The sequence below is a fragment of the Emydura macquarii genome, unplaced genomic scaffold, assembly GCF_026122565.2.
Source record: "Emydura macquarii macquarii isolate MOO-44397 ecotype Brisbane River unplaced genomic scaffold, CSIRO-AGI_Emac_v2 contig_2768, whole genome shotgun sequence".
In the NCBI taxonomy this organism is placed as follows: Eukaryota; Metazoa; Chordata; order Testudines; family Chelidae; genus Emydura; species Emydura macquarii.
In genome coordinates, this window is record NW_027132905.1 from 6,570,663 (window position 1) to 6,591,627 (window position 20,965).

Sequence of the window (20,965 nt, forward strand, 5' to 3'; positions counted from 1 at the left end):
ATGTCATCGCCAGCTGGAATGACACGACCCAATCCTTCTCGTTACTCTTAGCCTCTTTGGGTATTTCCCAGGGGAAACGAGGCCAATGGTGACCATCCTGTTTAGAAAAAAATATCTCAGGGCCACTCCTCTTATGACTATATTTAGCCTGAGTTTCGAAGGTGCTTAGGTCTGGTTTTCCCCTTGATAAGAGACTTGGACTCTGCCCAATGCTGAGTGGAGGCAGGTCCTTTGAATCTATTACCCGTCTCAGAAACTGAATGACTTTATTTACCTTGGAAAACAGAAAGGTATGCACTGGATGCCACTGCTCCACACTCATTTTCAGCAACACATTTAAATACCCCGGAATCTTCAGGAAAGGCTTCTGTAATAACCAAGGTGCAAACTTCCTCTGAAATGAGAGATCGGAGGGTGTGATTGGTACTGGAGGGGGCTCTGGGCTGACCCCCAGGAAGTCAATGAGGAATTTTGCCATCCCCTTGAATAGGCTCAGGATTTAATCCTTTGGCCTTTCCTTAGAAAGCTGCCACTTGCAAGGCGAGGTGTATTGTGTGCTCAGAGCTGGGGCTCGGTATGAGTGAAGCTAAGCCAGGGTCTGTATTCCTCACATGCTGATGCTCTCACAGATGTACACACTGAGGCTTGTATGGTCTTATAAAAACTGCAGTTGCTATGTCTGGAAAAGGAGCCTGTGATGGAAAACAATGGAAGCAGAGGAAATGCTGAATCTATAACCCCAGCAGCAGTGTCGGGGGCTCTTGATCTCCCACCACCTGAGCCCACTGATGGAATTGCTGTCTTATGCCCATTCTCTGTGCTATGGGGTGAGGGGACCCTACGTGGGTGCTAGATGGATGATGATAATTCCAGTCTGCCTGCCGCCCCTGCCCATTGAGAAGGAGGATCGGTGAGCTAGGAGGTGTTCCTTGCAGGAACAGTAATGGGCTTCAGTGGCAACAGGCAGCTGGGTTGCCCGGCAAGAAATGAAGGGATTTTGGGAGCAAGGGATGGTAGGGGAGTGTTCCTTTTGTACCTGCATCCAGTACGTAGTGCGAGGCTTGCTTCTCCCATGTGCTAAAATTCTGCTCTCACTTGCACCTGTGCAAGATGAAACCCCACTGAAGTCCTGAGGTCAGAGTGTAGGCTGGTGTGTTTTGACTGCAGAGAGCCTTCTGTCTTCATAGCTAAACCTTAAAGGGACAAAACCCTTCCCTACTGCATCTCATTCTTAAATAAACCATGCCCTCTTAGGTGCTTGTACTCAAATCCAGATATGCAGAGACTATCTCTGTGTTGGTGCACAAGCTGGTTTGCTCTTGCAAACTTTCGATCAGTGGCTTTTATTTTGGATTACATGAAAGGACCAGCCTACCACAAACTAAGTGACATGATATTTAGCAGAAGAGTTCCAAAATACTTACCAGGAACTGCTGACAAACAAGCTTCTGTTCAAAATAAGAGAAAAGAGAGAATTAAATGCTTTTAATTGCTGTGAAAATGTCTTGAGTGCTCAGATTTGCCAGGCAGGCCATCAAACAGGTTCCAGAATGATCATTATTTTAAGGATGAGATTTCATATACAAGGAACATTTTCCATCTGTCTCCTATTCAGTGTCCTCTTGTATCTCAAAAGAAAAATGCAGTACTGGCGTTCTTATGTTTTTGAAGCTCCTAACTTGAATAAGAGGATTTTTAATTCCCCAGGACTGCATGAGGCCAGTCTAAAATACAGAATTATTTTAACCGCAATTATTTTCAATGTATCTCTTCTTTATAGTAAAGTTTCAGAAAGAGAATCATCTAAGAAGGTAATTACTTTTCACTTTCCATCCAAGAAACGCTATGCACTTTCCAGATATTAATGAATTTAGCTTACCTGTGGGGTAGGTAAACATTATTATCCCCATTGTATTGATGCGAGAACTTAAGAATAGAGACTGTAAGGAACTTGCCCACGATCTGAAAGGGGAATGGAATCCAGGTGTGCTGACTTCCAGTTCTGTGTCTTCAGCACAACACCAGGGACTAAATTCTGCTCGGTTACACCGGTGTCGCTCCACTGACTTCTGTGGAGTTAATGCAGACTTGCACCAATATAACTGGGAGCAGTATTTGGCTCCAGGCATTTGTATGACATGACGCTTAAAGATAAAGGAATAATGAGCCAGGTGTATGTTGTGAGGCAGGAAGTCAAACCTCTTTAGCATCTGAAAGTGTGTGTATATTGGAGATAAGCCTGGACTTGGACACATTTTGAGGCAAGAAGAAATTCATATCCAGAGGTCTGAACTCTGACACTCAAGATCCTCTCCAGTGCGTTTGCATGTAAGGATCCTAATTCATTCTTGCTATAACTCCATTGATTACATCAGGAATTAATTTGGCTCATTATGACTATGAACTCCTATGTGGGAATATGCTCGCGTTTGTCTTTCTTTAATTTCTGCTGTAAATCAGTAGTCCTTCATTGAAGATACTATTGATCAATGTGCTTTGCCATGATATTTTGTAATGACTATTTTTAATGGGATCTGAAACTCTTTCCGGAAAATAATTGCAGAATATTCTGTTACCTGATCAGCAGTTCAAATGTCTGATCTCCTAGAGGATCTCATTGAGGAAAAAAAAAAAGGAAAGAAAGACCTAATATGTCATTCTATTTCTATTTCTTTAAACTATTTGGTATTTTCAGGCTGTATACTTGTATATAAATGCACAGCTGTTTCCTGATCTTGTAATAACTTTCAGTTCCTTTCTTATTACTATCCCATGAATGTCTGTGCCATGAATGAAATTATTGCACATCTGGTGAGCATAATAATACCTACTTTTTCTTAGTATTCGGAAGTCTGCAGAATCAATGATCTGATCAGAGTCTTTGTACCAGCGAACTTGCAGAGGGGGCATGGCCCGTATTCGACATTCAAACACCACTAATTGACCCTTTGTAGCACTGATGTTTTGTAGACTCTGGAGGAAGAAAAACTGTGTGAAATGGCTGATGTTTTGCTACGTAAACAGTTAAATGGCAAATGTTTAGTGTTTTTTTACACACGTTTTTGAACATAGACTGAAGTTATATGAAATGTTGATTTAAAAAAAAAAAAAAGTCATTGATTAGATTCCCCATAAATCTTGGTGGGTTGGCAGAGATGATGTGTAAGTGTTGATAGTGGGCTGGGCTATACAATTTAAAGGTTCTGATGTGCACTGGGGTTCAAAGCAGGGTTTATAAGTCCTAGCAGAAATCTGGGAAGGGGCACATGACCCTGCCTGGGCCTTCTCCTACACATCACCTCTGAGTGTTGGGGTTTGTTTTGTAAAGAGCAATATCTTGGGGGGAAAAGTCTATCACATTTTCATGTGTCTTTAAAAATGTGGAGAAAAAACATCTGGCTAAAAGGGCAATTTAACTGAGGAATATCTGCAGGCACCCTGAAATATGTGCACACTTAAGCCTCCTTTGTAGAGAATAAATGGAATTGATTTATGTAAACAGTTTCATTTAAACTGGGATCCTTAACTACAAGATAAGGTGTAAATCATATAGAACTGCCAAATGGACCCGACATTTATGATTTAACATAAGGGATGTTCCATCCCAAATATTTTGCTCCCCAGGAGTAAGAAGAGAAACAAAGGTCCAACACCAGTCGTTCATTTCAAGATGGTGGGGAGAGAATATATTGTTGTGGAGGTTTATGCTGTTACCTTTATAAACATGGGCACGATTCCATTAGTAGACCCAGTCTGGCTTGTAGATGGGCTCTGCAGCTGCATAGGAAAGAAGGGTAAAGCTGGCTGGGAATGGTTTTCCTTTCCAGTGAAACTTTTTGAGAGTTAAAAGAAAAAAATGATCTCGTTTTTGCATCGGGATGAAAGTGAGAACTTTTGTAATTTTTCCTAAAAAATGAGAGCCACACACTCCCTGCACCAGCCTAAAGCATAGTGGTTAGGACCCTTACCCAGAATGTGAGAGTCCCAGGTTCAAGACCCAGCACTGCCTAATTCAAACCAGGGACTTGAACCTGGCTCTCCCATATCCTAGGTGGATGCCCTCACGAACAGGCTATTGACTAGTCTAAGATGGGTCAAAATCTTTCTGGCTTGGAGCAAAAATTCCAAGATGGGCCCAAGAAACTTTTCCTGACAAAAGTTTAGCTGAAACTGGCGTGTTCCCATGAAAAATTTCAGTTTTGATTAATTGATATTTTCTACCAAAAAAATTCCTGACTACCTCTAATCATGGCTAGCGTTTCTCAGGTGTAGAAACCCAGCAGGGTAGATGGTCCTGAATTAAAATGGGAGGAGATTCCTGAGTTTATCTGCTGTTCATGCATCAGCCTACCACATATTCTGTGGATAATCTCCTCTCAAGTGCTCCAGAAGAAAATGCCTCCTTGGACTGTGATCAGCAAGCTATTGGAAGAGAGGCCTATACACATGTAGGACTAAATGGTGATCCAAGAGCTGGTAAACCAATTTATGGCCCAGATCTTGCAGTCCTTATGCAGAGATCAGTTCTGCCCTCAGTTACATCCAGGCAACCCAACTGAGTTCAGTGTGGTTTCACATATGTGACTGGGCATGGAACCTGGTGTTCAGTCCTTACCCCATTCTTGAAATGCAGATGACGTAAAGAGAGAGCAAGTGCTGGTGGATTGTGGCTGAGTGTTGACTGCTACCCACTGATGACTACTCTCTGGGAAATTAGTCTTGGGATTTCATTGCATGGGATTGTTACTGTTTTGTGTGTGTGTGTGTGTTGGTTCTGCTGTGGTCCAGTTCTTTGCCATTACCCGCATCCCCCGCCCCAGTTTAATGGGAATCCAATCCAGAGAGATTTTGAATTCCCCTGCTGTGGAGCTAGTAGCTGCTCTAAACCAACTGTCCTTTCTGAAATGCGCCTTTGGAGGAGTACGACAAATGGTTAAGCTATGTGACAGCCACTCTGCTATTTCTAAACCCTCATCAACTTATTTAGGTTCCCTTTAGAAAATACAGCTGCTAAATGTTCTAAGCCAGCAGAACAAATAAAGCAAACCCTCTGTTCAGCGACAAATCTTGGTCCCCATGAAGATAATTTGCCATTTGGCCATTGGTTTCAATGGGCTTGAGAGATGACCCTTACAGTGCTTTAAAGACACCGGAAATAAAATAATAAATGTATAACCTACTCTTTGAGGGTCAATAGATACTGGCTGAATTAAAGTGGAGTAACCGTGGCGAGCTGTATTGCTGCTCGAAACTTCATTGTCTGAGGAACTAATGGTCAGTAAGATACTGGTTGCTTTCCGCTTTGTCCTAGTGGAAAAAATAAACATGGTTAGGTGGAGACAGAAACTTTTAAAGACTGAATGCACTTGACTCATCAACCTCTGCACTTACTGTGACATTCCGCTGGCACCCCCAGACTACAGAGACTCCCAGGGAGGAATTGCCTTCAGATTTCTCTATAAACCTACAGGAAACAGACATAAATCAACGATATTTAGAGCTGCCTCCCCTTGCCTGTGGCAAAATGATAGCTAAGTTTTGCAAATCAAGTGTAAATTGACTGGAAGGCAAACAGCATGTAATTTAAGTGCAACACACTGGGTACCTCCCCCTCCCTCCCCCCCAACCCAAAAAATAAATAAATAGCAGCATGGATGTAATATAGAAATGGACAACCACAAGTCACAAAACTCCAATCTGTTTCCAGGCTCAGGAGGACTGGGGTTTAGATTTTTTGTGGCCTGTTTCTATAAAGACAGGAGATATGTGAAACTTGGATCTGGTCCTATATTTGCATTCCAAACAGCCACAAAGTTCAGGAGTGTTATAATCGATGGGGTGGGACTCCTCTTTACTGTTGTAGCTAGTAACAATAAAATAAATAGTTGGCTGACTTCCATAGTTTCTGTGGTTTTCCTAGTCTTACAAATCTTTAGCTTGAAGACTAATCTGAGCAGCACACTGATGGTCATAATACCTGTATGGAATGCTGTAAATTATACCTGAAACCTCTTTTTTCTGAGTATGTTAAGGGCTTAGGATTTCACCTGCTGACCTATTGGCATTTTATTAAGCGATTGGCAAACTGCAGGTTCCTTAAACAAAAATAGTGATTAGAATAAAAAGTTTTGTTTTTCTAGATCATCGTACCTGCCTCTTGTGGCAAACTATAAACCGAGACATCAGGGGAGAAAAATAGGACCTTCTTTTTAATTCCATTGAGGTACATAATATACAGAGATGGAATCTGAGGGATGGACTGGAAAATAGGGTGAGTGTGGGGGGCAGACTTGGCTTTCTATGGTGTAGGGTGCCTAACTCCCTTAATTGCTGTGCTGAGACCCCTGCCTATCCTGTTGATCAATATTGTCTCATTGTTTCCTTGTACTCCCCATGTTGGTCTGTCTGTATCCAGCTGATAGCTCTGCTCTTGTCTTATAATTAGATTGTGAGCTCTTTGGGGCAGAGACTGTCTTTTTTGTTCGGTGTCTGTACAGAGCCTAGTGCAATGAGCTCCTGGTCCCTGGCTGGGGCTCCTAGGTGCTATGATAATATAAAAAGGTTCCTAATCCCAGCCTGGGTCCATGTTCCCTAAAACAAAAATGGTACTTAAAACCTCCCACCTGCAGGCAAATTCTTCATTTGCACTGCCCCTGAACATACAACATTAACAGAATGTGCTAGCTAATGATGTCTCACAACAACCCGGTCAGGTAAACGTTGTCAGGCCTCCTTTTTTATATAATCATGTTAACTGAGGCACGGTTAAGATACTTGTCCAAAGACATACATCAGCTGTGTGTGGGTAGGGTGACCATATTTTCCCAAAGGGAAAATGGAACGCTGTGTGGGGCCGGCCCAGCCTTGCTTCCCCTCTTCTCCCGCACCCCCCTGGGCCAGCCCAAGCCCTAACCCTCCCACCCCCCGCATGTGGAGCCAAGCCAAGCCAAGCTGAGCCACCCCTGCTGCCCATCCCTGCCACCTTCCCGGTCTGAGATGTCCATCCTTGCTACCCACCTCTGTGGGGCCAGCCCGTCCTGACCCAAGCTACCTGTCCCAGCCACCCACCTGCCCTTGTGGGGCTGGCCCGGCCCAAGCCACTTGACCAAGCCCTTCCTCCTGTCTGGGCTGGCCTTGCTACTTGCCCCCCTGCACATTCCTCTGCACCCTGCTAGCAGTTGCACCCCACTTTTTTGGCAAAACAGTTGTCAAGATCAAAATAGGACAAATGTCCAGTTTTGCCAAAAAAGTGGGGACGGCCGGGACAGGGCTTAAAAAAAGGATTGTCCTGGCCAAAACGGGACACAGGGTCACCCTAAGTGTTGGAGCCAGACTCAAATGGTGGCAGCTCCCATTTCCCCACTTCTGTGATCAGTCCACTAAATCATGCTATCTAGTTGTGAGCCATAGTCAGAAAAGATATTTAGAATGAATCCAGGACTCCTGACTCTCAGTCCTCTGCTCTAACCACTAGACCAGCCTCCTCAGATCTCTATAACATTAGAGATAAGACTACTTATCATGAAAGAAATGTATTGCTATAACTTGTTAATATATCTTTAATGGGCTGAAATATTGTGAATGTAGATGCGCCCTTACACTGAATAGTACACAAGTTGTGTTGTTTTAACTATACTGGTATCATTAAAATTGTATGACCTCCCCACACCTCCATGGTGAATGGAGTTACAGCAATATGATGGTTCTGATTCCCATATAAGAAGAGGAATAAGATATACTGGCATAAGGCACCTTATTCCGGAATAACTTCATCCACTCTAGGAGTCATATCAGTGTTTACAAAAAATCACACTCTGAACCAAAATAGTTGTACCAGTACAAACATTGTGTTTAGATCGCTACCGTCTGGCCCTGGTGACTTATTATTCACTCAAGAGTTCTGAAGGAACTCAAATAAGAAATTGCAGAACTGTTATCTGTGGGATGTAATCTATTGCTTAAATCAGCCTCTGTACCAGATGACTGGCGGATAGCTACTTTTTTAAAAAAGGAGAATAAAAAAAGAAAAAAAGACTCTGCAGAGGCAATCCTGGCAATTACAGGCTGGTAAACCTATCTTCAGCACCAGGCACATCGATTGAAAGTATAGTAAAGAATGGAATTATCAGACACATCAATGAACATGATTTGTTGAGGAAGAGTCAACATGGCTTTTGTAAAAGGAAATCACGCCTCCCCAATCTGTTCGCATTCTTTGAGGGAGTCAACAGCCATGCGGACAAGGTTCCCCTGGACAGTAGAATGGGCTCCCATTTTAAAAAATGTATAGAATATTCTCTCAATCGCTGTCCTTTATAATAATTCAGACTGAATCTGGCAGTTAAATCAGCTATAGTTTCAGCACGTCCTCTTTCTGGCGTATGTTCGAGACCTGATAGTCACAAATCATTGTTTGCCACCGACTGTACCCCATCACTTGTGTTCTTCACTACATGAGCGTACAGCTATTCTAGTTGTACATCTCTTCCTCTCCATGCCTGTTGGGCCAACCTGTAGTTTGAATGTGGAATGAGCTGCATAAAGATAATAGAGACGGTGGTGAATCCCAGCAAGAAGACATGGGGTGACAGAAAAGCCGGACTGGGAACGTAAGTAATAGCTCTATCTACTGGGCTAAAGGAGAATTGCAGCTAGCATAGCTTCCCTAACAACTTCTGTCCAGCTCCCAGCCATGATAAAATACACACTGTATCTTGTCTTGAACAGCAATGCCCCTGCTCCTGCATCTTACACATACCCCGACAAATGAATGTAGACATCTCTTGCTTACATTAGAACCCTTCCTATCCAAATCCTCTTGATTCACAGCATCCTGGTTTCTTAATCAGTTTACGTCCACTGACATGCATCACCTGCTTTGCAAACTCTCCTGTTGCCCAAAAATCTCATTAAATTCCATTCCCTGTTCTTTTAAGCAGAGTTCACCTTCACTCTATCTCCTTTGCTGGCTTTGCTGTTCGTTTTGTATACCAAAGAGATTCTGGGAAACAATAAAGGCCAAAATTCTCAGTCTTGGGGGCCTGCTTTTCAGTGATTTTGAACGTCTGTAACAGCCTACCTGAGGGCAAAGAGAGCACCCAAGGCAGAAATCCATCCTGTCTGCTGAATGTGATGGTAGATGTTGATTTAGGGTGTAATGTGACTTTTACAGTGTTCGTATTGCCAACCCCAAATATTCAAAAACCATGAGTCAAGCTCACCAAAAATCATGAGGTTGACTTTAAAATCATGAGATTATGTACAAATAATAGATTTGGTGTTCTTTTTATTTGCCTTCTGCTTTTTGAGCCTGTAGGATGTTCTGGGGTCACATTTTGAAGCTTTCTCCACAGCCATGAGGGCAAGAAATTGACTTAAAAAAAAAAAAAGAACGAAGGCTGGAATCATCACATATCCACTTGTCTCCAGGAGCTGGGGCTTTAAAGAAAACAATTATCTTGAGACTCATGACAAAATCATGGCAACACTGCCTGGTGCATGTCCTGACGCTGATTGGAATGCTCTGTCAGCCGATTCAGAATACTACGTTTAGTTGCTCTGACCAGTTGGATGAAGCAATGACGTCACATGATGAGCCCCCACGGTGCGGTTTTTTATTCAAAGCCACCATTGTTTGAGTTCCTCAAAACTCTTCCATTTATATATTTGTTAGTCAAAACTGGTTGACCCAAAGTCTGTCAAAAATGGCAACAAAAGGGGGTGGAAGGAAATCAATCAGATCCTAATACCCACCTGGAAAGTTGCAGTCTGATGGGACCATTTACCCTGTCCACCCCAACCCCATAGAAAAAGTTACAACTTGAAACCAGATTTTAAAAAAACCCCAGAAGACCAGCTGGGCACTTCTTCCTGTGTTGGGGGACAGAGCAGCACTGCAGTACTACAGGGCTACACAAGCTCCATGTGAGCTCTAAGCATGATGTGAGGAATCAAACGGGTGCTGCTTTCTTGTAACTTTGGCATTACTGGACATCAAGAGTTTCCATTTAGAGTTAGCAGAAAGTTCAGCATTGTACAGCTTCTGTCCTTGAAAGACTACATAGCCTGCGTTAGAGAGTCATTCCATTGACCTCCGTGTTCCACGTAAATGGCAACCTTTACTTAGTGTAACTCTAGAGCTTTGTGAAGAGGACAGAATTAAACTCAGCCAAATGAAGAGTTGTGGATCTTTGCAACCCAACACCAGAATGACTACAAGGTACATGCCAATCATGCTGTTGACACAAACAATAATGACGACATTCTAGCATTGCCTGCATAGTTGACATGTCTGCAGAATTATGCTATATCCAATACTGGCGCAAATATAATACAGGGGGTTAGGAAAATATTAAAGCTGCATGGAACACTTTGCCAGACGTTGAGAAGTGGAAAGTACATTAATCTGTTTTAAGAACAAAGTGAGCATCTGACAGATCTGAAATACATCACATTATAAAAATGGGGGGCGGGGAGGAAGTACCTTTTAAACCTACAGTTTAGAGGTAAGGCAGGTTTAGGATGTGCATGTTAATTTCACCATATTAATATGTCTTGCGGTTTTAAAATAAACTATGAGATGATCTACTGCATAACCTTCAATTAACCTAACTTTTGCAAACCAGACCTTAAATGTTGTCTGAATTTTTGGAATTTATATTATTTGAGGATTTTTTTTTAAAAAAAACCAAACAACTAAATATAATCAATTTGCTTTATGCACTTGTATGATGACTCTAATTACTAGAATTTGAAATACTATAAAGGATTATGATTTAGCAGAGGCAGTCTGGTATGGAAAATTCTGTCAAGTCCAATTTTCAGTCTCAGGGCTGGATTGGTGAACTGTCATCATTTCAGGTGTGAAATCCCTACTCTTAATTTTTCTGTTGGAGGTGGTTTGTCAGTTGCTTGTGGAGAGTTTCCAAGGAAGGTGGAAACTAATATTTTTGTTGTCCTCAGAAAGCTGGAGTGATTTAGACAGACACATTTTCCTGAAGGTTATGGAATGAATTAAAAAATGACTTTGATTAGGGGGAAGGATGAGGGTGACTTTGAACCATAAAAAGAGTTAACATATTGACAAACATTATTTGTGTTTCTTTCATAGAATTATTTAACTATATGTTGCTCACTTTAATTGTCTTACCCTCCCACTCAGGGATTTCATGAAGATTAGTGAATGTTTGTATGAAACTTTGAAGATATAAAGCATTTACATAACAGCTAAGAATATCTATGTATCTATTTATTACAGCCACTTGTCTAAGTTTGGTTCCAGCCTTTAATTTTTTTCATTTACTTAGAACAAATTTTTGGCATGGAAACTGGCTACATTATCCTGAGGGTGTGTTGCAAGGAGGGGGGACACATGGAGAAGAAACAAATAGCAAGAGAGATTATTTTTTTAGCAGTCATGCTATCAGTGAGTGATTATTGCAGTTCTTATTGTAGCACTTACAGTAGCTGAAAAATGCTGCCTAGAAAAACATACTGAGTCTAGTTAAGAACTTGGCTAACCTGAAACTGATCTAATATTCAAAGTCACTGTTACAAAGACTGTACTTCAGAGCCGGAAACACTTAAATGTCTGTGTTATCAAGGGGAGAATAAAATTCCCCTAATTCTCAAGTACAGCCCAGGGTGAGACTGCTTGAATGTCTTCACTATGTAGAGTTGCACCATCTTTCAAATACGTGCAATGCCATCATTGGGAGTGGAGCATTTAAAAGTCAACAAAGAGAAGCAGTTTGGTCGCTTGAATGGAGCAATGTTCCATACAATAGAAGCCATATAATAGAATAAGTATAGTTTATAATTGATAGATTTATAATTAAGCTCTTAAATTTTCATAGAGGCAAATTCTGAGTGTGTGCGCATGTGTACTCACACACACATACACACACACACACACACACCGTACACAAATGTCTAAAACCTAATGGGTGAGTAAAATCTGTGAGGTTCTGGTGCATGGGACACAGTGTCACCCTGTGTGTGTCCATCCACTGCAATGTAGAGTGGTAGCTCTGGGGTAGTGATGGGTCAGGAAAGACAGGGACACAGCCATCCAATATGTGACGATCCAGATGCGATGCACATCCCGATGGAGGAGTGCAGTGACTGTGGAAGAGGTTCCAGGGCCCAGTCTAGGGTGGAGGGCCTGGCCTTACAGAACTCCCCTGGGCACTACCTATTTACCCACTTCGGAAAGTTTCACGTGAGACCTGGTGGCTCTTTTAATAAAGTGTAAGCCACCGCCCTGAAAGCCCCTTACTGCTGCTATGGAGCCCCCTAGTGGAGTGTGCGCAACACAACCTAGGAGCCAATAGCCTTATGGATCCTTCATTTGAAAGAACTATGCTGTTAATTTAACAGCTGTGAACATAGGAGAGCCTAGGGCTGAAAATGAATTAATTTTAATCCTGGTGCTATGCTCCCACCTTTCTGAGCAAGGCTGTGCCTCCATGGCAAACCCCTGATTTTTTCTGATAATCACTGAGCAACTGACTGGTACAGAAGCAAAACATTTCAGACAGGGGTGCCTAGAGGCGTGCTTCTAGATCCATATTTAGATACCTGAAAGAAAAGAAGCTTGATTTCTTTTCAGAGATACCAAGCTACCCGGCTCCTATTTTCGAAGTCAATGGGCTCTGCACCTGTCAACAATAACATTCGACAAACTCTCCAACAGAGCAAGTTTAGCTTCAATAAGCATCGGTCCAGCTAAGCCCAAGGACTACTTTAACATGCCTTCTAAACTGCCTTTCCGTTAGGCACCCTTGTTGAGTTAGGCCAGCCCACAGGTGCGGCGTGAGCCATTCCTTTTGGAAATGGTCAGCTTGTGCCCCAGAATCTGAGCTTCCCTTCACAGAACAAAAAGGCCAATTTCACTTTCTTTTAGTTCCTTTTTTCCACCCCATCCCCCTTTGAAACCAAAGTATAAGCTAAGAAGTCTCAAGTCTACTGGCGTGCCAAGGACCTGGAAGAAGTTGTACATTATGTGCACTTGGGCTCACTTGTACCTGGAGAGAGTGGGTCCAAGTAAATATAACGAGGATTGATTTATGTCACTGTATGCTTCACTTCTGAATCCGGCCCACTGACTGTAGCCCTCATGGCTATAAAGATATCCTTCAGGATGTGAACCAGACGTACGTCTGCTCAAGTCTGTGGACAACCTTAAAACGGGAGCCTGGTTCTCCACTGCTTGACATTGTGTCATCATTTACACCTGTCAAAATGGTATAAAATGCAACCAGTCTGAATTAGTAGAGCATGGCGCCCCCTTTGCACAGATCAGGAGGACACAGGGGCAGGTCAGTGGAAAATTAGCCCATTGACTTTTTGGAAAGTCTTGTGTTTTTGCAGTTAGATGGTGTTTTAAATTAACAAGATTGTATTGCAATTTGTTAAGTAGAAAGCTCTGAATCATTTTTCGTTGGGGATTCTGCTTCTACAGATATGTCAGGAATGTAAGAATCTTTCTTTTTCTTCTTCTAAGTACTAGAACCCCTTCCCCTATCTTAGAATCGGAGTGGTGGATTCCCCAAAAATATAAGCCAATGCTCTGGAATATGCTCTTGTGATAGCTGTGTAGACACAATTCTTATGATAGGAACAGCCAGGAGAAAGGAAATTAAGAGGAACTGGTGCTCGCAGGTCTATAAAAAGTTTTCTACCCTGTCCCTAAAATTCTCTGCTACCCTGTCCTGTGTCTGGACAGAAATCGTGTTTAGCTCAGGAGGACATAAAAATGGAGAGGATCGTCCAAACCAAATTGGAAAGGATCTTCCTGGGTTTTACCTTTCATACTTTTAATGGTGAATTCACGAACATCTCTTTCTCTAGCTCAGAATAAAGTCTTCGATCTGGAAGTTGTTCTTTCTGTGTGCATGTAAGTCCTTGTTCAAAAGCAGGCGAATGTCAATTGTTCTGGGTAGTTCTTTTTTAATATTTGCCTTTCCTTGTTCCATCCTTTATTCTGTCACTGACTGGATTGTCTCACTGATTGGGTTGTCCCACTGACGCTGACTGGAGAGTGGGGACAGAATTATTTAAAGGGCCCAAGTCCCATTTTCAAAATGAATTAGGGGGTTTGATTAGGCCATGAGCTGTAGCTGCCCTGCTGGCCCAGCAAGGTTTATAAGCCCAGGCCCCAGAGGCCAGAGGGGAAAGGAGCTGGGAGAGTGTAGAGGTGTGGCCTTTCTCCTTGGACCCTGAACAGCCCCAGCGACGGCTAGACCAGGGAAGGCCTATATGGTGTTGGGAGATTCTTGTGCACGTTGTAAATAAACCACTGGTGACCGCAAGCTTGGGGGTCTCCAAGTCCTTTGTGGTCCAGAGAGACATCAAAAAGCGGGATGGCGAGGGGATGCTGTGCTGCAGGAGGTGTACTGGGGATAGGAGGGGAGTCCCCATTGCATATGATTGTGGGCTGCTGCTGGTTCTGGAGTCGCATGTGGGCTTCCCTGGGGTGGGGAAAGCTAGACCCGCTCCTGCCTGCTGTCTGTGATGCTGGTCCCTGGAGCAGCCCCCCCATGCAAAGAACACAGCGAAAGCTTAAAGCTCCTTGGGCCCTTGCTCCCTGGACAGTATATTCAGTGCTGAATCTCCAAGCATGACCCACTGACGTTCCTAGGCCCCGTGGGGTGCGTGGTTGAGTGGCTGTCTCCTAGTGCCTAGAAACAGCATAGGGGGATTTTCAGAAGTGCCCAGCATTGGCCTCAGCTGTGCTGTCCCTGAGCGCCTCTGAGGATCCCACACGCAGCTCTGAAGTGCCTGTGCCCGTGACTCTCACAATATCAACCGTTCCGTCAGCCCACTTTTGTTTGTTCTATGCCCCCGGCTCGAAAAGCATCTCTCCAGTGAATTGTAAAACCTCTCTGTCGAGCACTTTCGCCCTAAAACGCCGACCTAACCATTCGTTGATGTACTCTGATTCTTTGTGAACTGCTGTATTTTTAATGGCTGAGGGAGAGCTTACATTCAGCCTGCGGCAAGGGGCGGTACATAGCTGAGCACACCTGGGAGCCCCCGGTTCCCCTGTTAGTGGGCTGTAACAGTAACAGATTACGTCCCCCATCCATGGGGCTGGCCCCTGTTTTGGCTGAAACACCAGGCATTGAACTGGGGACCGCCAGAGCTAAAAGCATGAGCTGTTACAGCTTGAGACAGAGAGCTAAAGCTGTGCACACTGGGGGTGGTCACGACTCCCATCCTCTGTGGATGGGCAAGGAGGGGGACCCATAACACTTACCAGTGGGGCTGGCCCACACAGGGGAATAAGAGGGTGCCTCACATGCCCAGTGTGGGCACACAGGGTGACCTATCTTGCCCTCAGAGAGAAAATCTGAGTGATGCTGAGCACCCCTGACTCCCATTGACTTCACTAGGACTGTTCATGAGCAAGGGGTGCAGGATGGACTCTAGATAATAGTTTTTACTGGAATTTCTTGCCCTTTTTAGACACCAGCAATGTGGCTGGGTTTGAGTATTTAGGTTTAAGGTTTATTTAGCCTTTGGCAGAGCCATTAGTCCATAATCTAAACTGACTGCCTTTCAAAATGTCTACAGAAAATGTGAAATGAACACAGAAGCCCTTGGCATTTTTAGGTGGGCCTGTGAAACCGACAAGAACCAAAGCAGAGATTCCTCTGGCAGCAGCTAAGCCTGGGCTTACAATACAGACTTTTACAATGGCTCCTTGGCTGTGTTTTCTTACATATCGGCTGAGAGACGGTGGCCCGGCAGAAGTAAGCAATTAACAGCCCATTTGATAAGAAGGTTCTGCATCATTGGCTTTATGCACAAAACAGCAGGACGTATGGTTCAGCCAGTAAATGTCTGCAGTTCATTAACCCCTTTTGCCTCAGCATCTGCTAGTGATTTTTCTGCAAGGCATAAAGCACACAGGGGGTTAAGTTAACAAGGTGGGGGTGGAGGAATCTACTCTACTCAACTGCACAATGTGCAGCCGATGTGTCATCCAAGCAGACTTAGAAGAAGATCTAAAGCGTGTGGTCATCCTGTGTGAGGCTTTTCATGTATGATTCATGGCTTTGCTATTATGTGATGAAACAGTTATGTGCTGTTCCTGCTGCTATAATATGCTACAATGCGGTATTACACCTCTTTCCTGTAATACATCATGTTCTAGTCTCTCCTCAGGCCTGGAAATAGACATACTGCACATGTCCCTCTCTGCACCTGACCAAAATTCTTAAACAATATGCAATATAAAATGAGTAGTGATGTTAAACTGTTACAGTTCCCTTCCCATCCCAGTGACCAGGTGGGCTTTACATCACATCCTATAGTATAGTTTAACAGACCAATAGGAAAAGCATGTCCCAGAATTGAGCGCTCACCGCTGAGCACATTCTAGCAGTGGGCCTCAGACTTGGCTGTTCACTCAGCTGATCTTGACTGTTCTGACTATGAATAAAGAGAGGGGCTCCTCACGTAGGCGTTAGGACCTAAGCCATGTAGGGCTTTATTGATTAATACCAACAGCTTGGATTGTGCCAGGAAGGAAACAGGAAGCTAAAAGAACTTTTGCAGAACTGTTGTAATAGCAGCTAATGCTGCTAAGCCAATAGACTGCACCTAGTGTAGCTTCTAAAAAGTTTTCAAGAGTGGACCCACATGGAGTGCACTGCAGAAATCCAATTTGAGAGGCACAGAACTGTGGAAAGGGCTGTGAGATGCTCTCACCATTGTTGTACTAAATGCAGATGGAGGGGAAAGAGCCCTGGTGATTGATACTACCCACGGTCATCCTTTGATTCGCAAGCACTGCCTGAACGGCAAACGTCCCTGCCAAAGGGTGGGCAAACCTCTGAGTCACTGCGGCAAGTATCAGCCCTTCCAAGTTCAGGCTGAGACGCTCTCCCTCAGGCTGCGGTGACAAAGTGATGCTCTATGCCTGAGACAAGAGAAGCCGTTAAGGAGGATCACTGTATCCAGAAGGCAGGGTTTTAAGGAAATTCATCAAGTTGTGTTTGAGTTACAGATTTGTTGTAGCTGTGTCAGTCCCAGGATGAGGTTATATCTTTTACTGGATCTACTTCTGTTGGTGGAAAGGGCGATAACGGGCCACTTCATTCTGAATGGTCCCTTGAAATATGTGTTAACTACGTATGCTAAACAATCTGTTCCAGCTTGCAGTTAGCTGGGATATGCAGAGTCAGTCAGTTTCCCAGACCTGAAGAAGAGCCGTGTGTAGCCAAAAACTTGTCTCTCTCACCAAACTGGTCCAATAAGATATTCCCTCACCCACCTTGTCTCTTTGAGTTACAGGTCATTTAATAATCACCCTGATCGGAATGTCTGATTCTTTCTTATCTAATCTTCCTTTTGTCTTGCCTTAGCTCAAAAACCAGCCTGTTATTGCCTCCTCAGACGTCTGCTGCTGTTGTTATTACTTTGGAAGCTTGTTTAAATCTGGAGGAAACAGGCTGTAATGAATCAGTCATTAATGATATTGATAGTGGAGAGTTTGCTCTCGAGGATTTCAAGGGGTCCAAGCCTGCACCTAGGGATGACAGTGGGAGGTTTCTTGCTACTTCTGTCAGTAGAAGCAGGCAGGGTCAGGCTCTACATGAGTGTGGCAGCATGTTGTCCTCTCTTGGGTGGTGGCAGCTTACAATGAACATAAAGATCCTTCTGTAGTTGATAGAGAGTTTCCTTTAGCTCAAATGGCAGAAGGCTGAGGATTGTTTCTGGAGCTTTCTGTGGTAGTGGTGGTCCTGGCAGAGTTAAAGCTGCCCCATTTATAAGGTTGATTTTGATCCTCGCTGTTACTCAAAAAAAACCCAAAACATCAAACCAAACTCAACCCCCTGATCTTTGGGGCTTGAATCATCTCTGGGTGGGTGCAGAGTTTAGGGCCGGGAACCAGGGAGACACAGCTTGTGATTCTTCTTCTCCGAGCTGGATAGGGGGATCAGTCAGCCCCCAATGCAACACAGAACAGCTATAACAGCTACCCACTTGTGGGCCTTGTGGGAGCCTAGGACTAGCTGAGACATAGAACCACCCCAGCTGTGCTGTTTCCTGCCCCTGATCCATCCAAGCACCTGCTCAACCGCATATGATCTGGGCTAGCCTACATTGTGTCCAAGTTACCTGTATGCAGCACATACATGGTGCTATCCGTAGGAGAGGCATGGGGATCTAGCTACTAACTCTACGGTCAGGGATGGTGGCCATTTATTTGGCCATAAAAGTGCTTGTTTAGCCACCAGCTTGGTAAGTTTTTACATGTCATTCCTAATCATACTCATTTTCCATTCTTTGCAACGATCAAGGCAGACCTGTGGATTTTAGAGACCCTCACAGCCAGTCCCTTTCCTACAATGGGCCAAACCACACTCCTGCTGCAGAAGTCACCCCCTCACCAACATACACACACATTCTCCAGGGCTCAGCTAAAGACAGGATCTGATCTGCATGACTCAGGCGCCTCTCTGGAGAGCTCAGGGCTTTTTTTCCCCTCAGTCCTTTTTGCTTTTCTAGGACAGTGATTGGGGTGGGAGGAGCAAACCCCGAGCAGCCCCTAGCCTGGGCCAGGCCTGGGTGGAAGAGTGTGAGCAGCAGAGGGAGTGGAACTGGAAGACAGAGTCAGGCTAAGTCTCTGTCTACTCTGAAGGGAGCTACCAAAATGATGCCTGTGGCGTGTGTGTTGAAAACACCTGGTACCAGTGATACTGTCAATGGAAGGGTTGTTGGAGGAAATGCTAATGCAGGGCCCGGAGACAAAGGACTGTAGTGTTTGTCTGTTCGTCCCACGTGAGGGTAGGTGTTCCAAGGGGGCTGCAGCGTAACCCTATGGTCCATTTCAAATAAGGGGCAGGGCACAGCTTCCCCCTAGCTTTGGCCTGGGGAAGAGTGGGGAGGGGGATAGGTGACTTGACCAGCCCATTTGCTGGGGAAAATTCCTTCCCCTTCCTTGAGCATGCATGGCGTGCAGGCTGGGGGGGACGGGGAAAGGATGAGCCAAGGCTCCACCCCCAGCCTGCCCACTTGCACAGCCTGGTGGTAGCTGCTCTTACAGCTGCAGAGGTTCAGTGGTGCAGGGAACCTGCAAAGAGGAGCCCCAGGGCTCCACTGTGCCCAGTGTGCACTGTTCAATATCTGCTGCAGCCCAGGCAGAAGAACCAGTGCCCAGTAAAATCCTCTGCTGCAACAAAGCCGCTCCTCTGAAGGTGGCCTGTGCTGAGGTCCCTGTTGCTGGGTGGTCCCTAGCGCTTGCTTCACGGCTGTTTGTCTACACTTAATATCTCCCCAGTGCTGCTGGGAGCTGTTGCATGGATCAGCTGCTGGCATTTCTGCCATCATGTCATGTTGCCCTGCCCAGAGCAACCCCAGAAGCAGGTGGTTGAAAACCTCAGCAGCTGGGCTGATCTAATTCTCTCACAGGTGGAGCTGAACCCAGCCCCGGTGTGAGATTTAAGATCATAAATGAAGCCAGAGGCCAAGGAGTCTCTCTCTCGCAGGAGTCTGCACGAATGAGGAGAGTGTAATTTAAAGCTCACCTGTCTCAATTTTCACTGACGTGCCTGGAGATTTTTAGCTTGCTGGCATCCTGGAAGGGGGAGAACCCATCTCAGCTCTGGTGCTGCCAGTTTCAGCTCTTGCCGCAGTTGCGCTCCCCCTCCAACAGGGACAGGGAACCCCGGGGGATATGCTTGGATGTGCATATCGCCAACTGGCCCCTTGGAACGCATGTTGGTCAGGTGAACAGTCCCAAATAACAGGAAGATGCCCAGCATGCAGATGATTGGTGTGTAGCAGCCAGCAGGAGCACCAAGGAATGGGCCTGCAGAGCTACTTCTCCCCCCCAAAACAGAATTGATTCCACCACGGTAACCCAGCTTTCGGGCTTGGGGAACAATATCTTTAAAGGAGGCATCTGCCAGGGAAGTGGAGCTCAGTTATTTCTGCTGCAGTCTGAACAAGCTCATTCTGTGGACAGGCCCAAATGCCATTTTTAATTAGCCTGGGCTGGGATATAAATGTAGAGATGCACGCTCCTCTCAGTCACAGAGTTTAAGGCCCCGAGGGACCACCAGATCACCTCGTCTGACTCCTGTCTATCACGGTCCCTAGAGGCACTGCCACCAGTGCCAGGGGGAGCAGGTCTGCACAAAGAGGGGTTTTTGGCCTTGCATAACTCCCGTAGAGGCCGCAGAATGACTCCATGATGGAGCCAGGCTTAGAAGGTAACAGTCACTAGTGCTCAGTCCTGGGCTTCGGCACCTACTCAGGCTGTATCTCATGGAGCCCGTTAGAAGGCCTGGCTCAGCCACAGGCAACCGGCTAGGAGGGAATGTACAGCAGCCTTCCCTGCACACTGGGAATCCAGCTAGCACCGCTCCCCCCAAAATGAATTGGGCTGGGCTCCCCCAAAAGCCAGTCTCCGGTTCCCTCAGGTCTTAAATGCCAACACTGGGCGGCCATAGGGTAACAGCGAGTCTAGTTTCCTCCTCTGAGTAAATGGAGAGTGTTAGAAATATCTACCTCCCTGACTTCCCTGTTTGTGATCCAAGGGGCTAGTGCTCGTAGAGGTAAGGACCTTTATAAGATGAAAATATCTTAATGTCAACGGTCCCCTTAAATTCTGTCTTGGGTGTGTATACAGAGGCATGGTGGGAGCTGCTTTGAAAGCCAGTTTTATCGTGTCCAGTAGCCTGCTGTGGCCCTGGGGGAGCTATTTTGGCGTCTCGAGGGCTGTGTTTGGATGATTTAAGCCACAACGGCAGATGTAGCCGGCCTGTGTCAGTCAGGCAGGGAGATGCCCAGCTGCTCAGTCAGGAAATGAAGGATGGCTCAGACGGTGCAATATACGGAGCACAAAACTGAGAGTCTGCAGGGGGGAGAGACGTGGCTATTGGCAGTCGCAAGGAAGATGTGGGCAAGAGCCCATAGGTGCAATGTTTTCATCGCCATTGTTACTTCCACT

The 20,965-nt window shown here is 45.1% G+C and overlaps 1 protein-coding gene across 1 annotated transcript in view; it reads right to left on the bottom strand.

Moving 5' to 3' along the window:
• Positions 1-20,965, bottom strand: part of MYOT (myotilin) — a 48,973-nt gene that overhangs the window by 25,618 nt on the left and 2,390 nt on the right. Inside the window, exons 2-7 of the mRNA XM_067567450.1 lie at positions 5,392-5,464; positions 5,181-5,307; positions 3,715-3,777; positions 2,832-2,973; positions 1,425-1,448; positions 275-394 (exon numbers count right to left, since the gene is read on the bottom strand). Coding sequence (XP_067423551.1) covers positions 275-394; positions 1,425-1,448; positions 2,832-2,973; positions 3,715-3,777; positions 5,181-5,307; positions 5,392-5,399 — 484 coding nt within the window. The 5' untranslated portion in view covers positions 5,400-5,464. The remainder of the gene's footprint in view (positions 1-274; positions 395-1,424; positions 1,449-2,831; positions 2,974-3,714; positions 3,778-5,180; positions 5,308-5,391; positions 5,465-20,965) is intronic.